At 34.2% G+C, this 6,000-nt stretch overlaps 1 protein-coding gene across 2 annotated transcripts in view; it reads right to left on the bottom strand.

The window, feature by feature from the left end:
- GLRA3 (glycine receptor alpha 3) overlaps positions 1–5,152 on the bottom strand; it is a gene marked incomplete at both ends in the record, with an annotated part of 146,484 nt that extends 141,332 nt beyond the window's left edge. The window contains one exon of one of the 2 annotated variants that reach the window (XM_080709872.1): positions 5,079–5,152. In XM_080709872.1, coding sequence (XP_080565998.1) covers positions 5,079–5,149 — 71 coding nt within the window. The remainder of the gene's footprint in view (positions 1–5,078) is intronic. The other variant, XM_080709871.1, reaches the window with a different exon arrangement.
- Positions 5,153–6,000: the final 848 nt, after the last annotated feature.

Consider the following 6,000-nt stretch of genomic DNA (forward strand, 5'->3'; position numbering starts at 1 on the left):
CAGGCATGCAGCACCAATGCAGGCTAGCATAAAATACTTTTTATATCTCATTTGTGACCACTGGACAAATATTTCAAGTATTTTACAAGGCCAGCACAAGTACCAGGACTTCTTAATATATTGCTGTTTGTCTTTTTTTCTGGAAACTTGACACTTTCCATTTGGTTCTAAAAGTCTAGAAGCAAATGAAAAAGTGGCAGATTCCCATTCATTTATTGCTAACTGTGCTTAGCTCAAAGATCTGTGCATAGAATGTACTAAATGAGCCAGGTGTGATGGTGCACGCTTGTAATCCCAGCATTTGGGAGGCTGAGACAGGAGGATAGTGGTTCAAGGACACCTTCAGCTACTTGCTGAGGCCCTTTTGCAACTTAGTAAGACTCTGTTTCAAAATAAAAAATAAAAAATAAAAAAATAGGGGTAGGGGTATAGCTTCAGGGTAGAATGCCCCTGGGTTCCATCCCCAATACTGCAATATATATATATATATATATATATATATATATATATATATATATATATATATATTAAATGATTCTTACTGAATTGCTTAACAGTATAAAAAAAAACATGTTTTATAGACTCCCATAGTGAACAGATTTGTGATTAAGGGAGAGTAAAATTTATATAAGGGGAAGTATTTTATAAGTTGATCTCTGAATCTGGAAAGTCAATTCCTTGAGGCATTTACTAGAGAGATGGACATTGATTCTTTTATACAAGGGACAATTCAAGGTGTATGTTTATGTTTTGCTGGAGAGTTGGCCCACTGGAATTCTACCTCTGAGCTATGCCTCCAGGCCTATTTTATTTATTTATTTATTTTTTTGAAACAGGGTTTTGCTAAGTTGCTGAGAGCCTTGCTAAATTGCTCAGGCTGGCCTTGAACTTGTGATACTACTGTCTGAACCTCACAAATACTGGGATTATAGGTGTGCACCACCATTTTCATCTCAATTTAGGTTTCTTTTTCTAGAATAAAGGGAAGAGTCATAGTTATTTGTAACACAGTTTTTCAAAGCCTATATAGATTTCTGCTCCCGTCCCTGTATGTATGAGAGCAAAAATCATCAGAGTAATAAAAGTTTATTATTTAAAGCATATTTTTCAACATGTTACATAAGAAAATAAAGCCAACAAACATTTAAAAGGGATTCTATCATTCTCCAAAACATAACAAAAACAAAACCAAGAAGTTCAACACCAAAATATTTTCATAGGCTTTGAACTAAACCAATGAACATTTTATTTCTGACTATCACGACCTCTGAAATCTACACATCCAGTTTGTGATATGATGTGCCATAATTTATGTAGCAAACCTGTGTTGGTATCAAACTGTAAAGATGATAATTAAATGGTTTAGGATAATGATAATTTAACTGGAATATTTTGGGCCATTTTCTGCTTTTGAATTTATTTTGCATGCTCCTCATGATCATCACTTATCTGCATTTCAAAGAAGGCTGAACACTGATGTTTTGTTCTTGATTTTATTATTATGAGAACTCAAACTTAAAAGCCACAGAACTGTTTAATAAAACAGCAGTATCTGAGAAAAATGTGAAAAAAATTCAATACTTGGAGATTCTTTTTTCTTATGTCTCTGCAACTTTATCACCTTTTTAAATTTAAAGAATTATTCTATTTAAAACTTTTCCTTAAAAATGTTCTATATCGGATGTGTTCTGGTAATGGCTACTTCTGTTTTATAGTGATTCTTGCTCTGCTGATTTTGCCTTAATAAAGCATATTTACTGGAAAGAAATTATGACAACATAATATAGGTAAAATGTCACCTGTGAGCTTGTAAGAGTAGTCAAATAACATGCCAGAAAATTCTATAAGAACATTGCAATAGTCATGTTTTGTAGTAGTAAGCAACAAGAACTCTCAAACATTGCTGAGAGGATTGCAAATAGGTACAACTACTTCGAAAAACTGGCAGTATCAACTAAAGCTAAGCATATTTATGCCAGTCCTATGGGTCTAGCAAACCCACTACTAGAGAAACTCTTGAACTCAACATAGGCAGTCCCCAAAACACATATATGTATTCACCACAAAAGATGTTCAGGGATATTCCTAGTAACACTCAACTAGCCAAAGCTTGAAAAATACCCAAAAACTCAGTACCAGGGCAAGGGATAAAGTAATCATGATATATTGATATAATAGAATACCATACAGTAATAAGAAAGAGCATACTCTATGTATATATCATTTATATATTAGGTATCACTTATATAGTATAGTATGTATAAATCATTTATATATCAGGTTCAGAGAAATAAAGAAGACTAAAATTAGTATTTAAAAAATCTTAAGAGCCGGACGTGGTGGCGCACGCTTGTAATTCCCGTGCTTGGGAGGCAGAGACAGGATCGCGCAGGTTCGAAGCCAGCCACGCGTTCTGACTTAGGAGAACTTGTTTCCAAATAAAAATGTAAAAATAGGTCTGGGAGTGTAGCCCGGAGGTAGAAGGGCTTCCAGGAACCCCAGTACCACTGAAAAAAAAAATCTTAAGCGCAGAAAGGATATTTATTGCATAAATTAAGAGAGTACTATTTCAGGGCAAGGGAATGCCTGGTAAAGGTTCTGGTGGTGGGATGAGGGACTCTGTGACTCTATTCCTTGATTGATGAGCTCTTTACCTCTGGGTGATAACTTTGGGAAATTTTATCTACATGTAAACTTATCTGCATAATATATATACATGTGTGTTATAGCTTAATAAAAATTAAAGATCTTTAAAACCTGCCAAAAATGTTTGTATCAGTAAATTATTGAATTATACATATTGAAAGTTTCTGACTGCTGTTCTTGCCTCCAACCTAAAAATATTTTAAATTATAGTTAGGAGGAACAAGTTCTGGTGTTCTGTAGCACAGTAGGTCCTATATTTAACAATATTGGAACACATATTTCAAAAGAACTTGAAGACAGGGTCCTTTGTGGTTCTTTCATACCACAAAGAAATAAAAAATGTTTGAAGTGATGTATTACTAAATGTTTTCATCATTATACAAATCTATATATTTTATGAAATATCACATTGTACCCCATATAGTTATGTGTATATTTAAACAAATTTTTAAAATAAAAAATAAATGAAAATTTAAAACAAATAATTAGGAGCTTAATACTTGTCTTAATTTCCCCCCTTTACTTGTTTTCTTTTTGATCAGTATATCACGAATGAAACTATAGTTTCCATAAAAGCATTTAATTTACAAATAATTTCCAGTAGAGGGAGCTTCCCTTTCTTTACTATAGGAAATCCTCTTTCAAGCACCATCACTGAAAAAAAAATTACTTTTACATATGGTTAAAGTCTTCATCAAATGTGTAGCTACTCTCACCTAACACAAATCTAAGATAGAGAAAAGGCTCATTTTACTTATAACAGAAGAAAGAATATTTGATAAATATAAGTATCACATAAACTTGTATATTATGTAGGTCTTTTTTACAGGGATTACATTTTGTGAATATTCATAAAAAGGATTTTAATAAAATTATTTTATGAAGATTATTATAATTATGATCATTAATTTTAAATACATCTTTGTGAATTTCAATAAAACTAGTCATAAGTCAGAAGATTTAATGATGAAGATTATCTATCTAGGAAAACACTATACCAAATGTCATGATGAATTGCCATCGTACAAATTTGACCTCATTAATGAAAACATCTTAATTAATTGCCTTAAGTATATATTAATTATTCTTATTTCATTGACAAAACATATTATTACCTATAGTATTAAATATCAAAAATAACTAAGTTATAATAAACTCAATTTCCACTTATGATTTTTGTGTTTGTTTTCATAAAAATTTCATAAATATAATAATTACACACTTGGTTTTGCTCACTATGTGTAAGATTTCTGGCAACTGTAAAGTTAGAAAAACTTGGCAAATCATAGTAAATTCTTAAAATACTGTGATTCAAAATGGTTCAAATTTTTAATGACTTAAGAAAAAAATAAAAAACTTGCAAAAATAACAGCTCCTATGACATAGAGACATCAAAATAATGTGATTTTCTGTAAGGTATTTTATGAGCTACATTATGGTTTTTAAGGTAGTCCAAAGATTAAAAAAACTGACATACTAACAGAAAATATTTACATACTTCAAATAGAAATCAATATATGCATAACTAAATTACTCTAGTTATTATTAATATAAATGTCTTGAAATTATGGTCATACAAATAGAAATATCATGGTAATTATATGATAATAATACAAATTTATATTGTGGTTCAAAAATCTACATGAGCAGTATCTTGGTTTTATTCATTATTTGATTAAGAAGAGGGGTTAAATTAGCTGATCTTTTGCCTAAATTAGCTAAAAATCAAAAAGCCTCTCCAATGTGATTGGGAAAAAATAACAAGATGGAATGTCATAGATCAATTTTACAATATAATAGGTTTCTACAACGTTTTCTTCAAAAATATAATTCATGACATAGGACATGTCAAATGAATTATTTATGATTGCCTTCATGTATTACTGAACTAGGTCATTAGAAAACAGTACCTGCAAGGCCCTTATTTTTCTTCATTTGATGTAATTTTTGGAAATCCTAGCAATTATCAGGGTTTTCTATCAGTAAATGATTATGTTTTGTATTTTTCCCCTTTAAGAGTAACGTCTCATTTCTAATTATTAAATGGTTCATAACTTTTACAAAGAAAGTAACTGCCAGAATAAATATACCTTAAAAAGGAAAACTCTCAAAGTGACATATAAAAAGGAAAATTTAGACTCTGGGAAAAATTTGTTTCTCCAGAGTAATTCCAGCTGTAAAGAAGGTAAGGTGACCGTTACTAAAATACAAAAATCGGTGAAAATAATGGAAAATTACATGTTTTCAGAGAGGTGCCAATAGATAGACTGTGAAGTAGTTTCAGATAGAAAAAAAAAATACGATGTAAGGGATACTTTCAATAAGTCAATTCAGAATTGCAAATTTCTTAGTTTTATAAAGAACAAGTGGTTGCAACCTAATAACACGCGAGTTTAATGCGTTCTCCAGCTGTGAAATACAAGTGGACTCACCTGAGTAACAGCGCTGCTTCCCAGAAGTAAAATCCCGAAACTAAAGTCCGAAAGTGTCTCACGTGGGCCATGATACGGAGAAAGATTCAGGATCCTGAAAATGGTCTTATCCAAGGCATGGGGAACCAGAAAGAAAGGAAAATGTGCGCTCTCAGCCTGCGTGGTGCTGGTAGAGACAAATGCCTGGGAAGCTTCAGCACCTTAGACAGCTCCCCGCAGTGCTCAGAGACCCTCTAGGCAGAACACTGGAAATTCCCGTCCGACCCCTCCCGTGCGAGCAGGATCAGAAGGCAGAGTCACAGGGTTACAAACGTGCAAGTGTTTTAAACAGTGAACACGGGAAAGGAGGAGAGGAAGTGTCTGAGGTGCCTAGGTTCTGAGCAACAGTTCGCTGAAGCTGTACGGGCAAAGCCAGAATGCTGGCCTCTTCCTGGCTCAGACCTACGATTGGAGGAAGAGCTGCAGCAAGAGCCAAAACAAGGATGCTCCTGCACCTGCTCCCGGCGCAGCCCGCCGGAATCTCTTTCTCCACCTTTGGGAAAAACCCCAGCGAGAGTGCAGCACCCGGCACGAGGGCGGGGCCAGACGACCCTGTCTTGTCCGCCAATCACGACCGCACAGCGGAATAGAGCGACAAGCCAGTTACAACAGTAGGAGGTGCCTGCCATTTAACACCCCCCTCCCGGAAAAAAAAAAAAAAAAAAAAAAAAAGGCTGGTGATTGGAGGGGGTGGGAGAGAGGAAACCTTAAGGCTGATGGCCAGGAGTCTGCAGGTTTGTGGGTTGGGTAACTGTAATCTCACAGGAAGGACCCTCCAATATTCCCTTCTGGAAAACTCGCAGGTTAGAAAAGACCTTCTTTATCTGACATGAGCCTGTCTCTTAGACTTCACACCGAAATGCAAGAGTCGACAAGTAAAAGC

Source organism: Muscardinus avellanarius (genome assembly GCF_963383645.1).
Source record: "Muscardinus avellanarius genome assembly, chromosome: 14".
NCBI lineage: Eukaryota > Metazoa > Chordata > Mammalia > Rodentia > Gliridae > Muscardinus > Muscardinus avellanarius.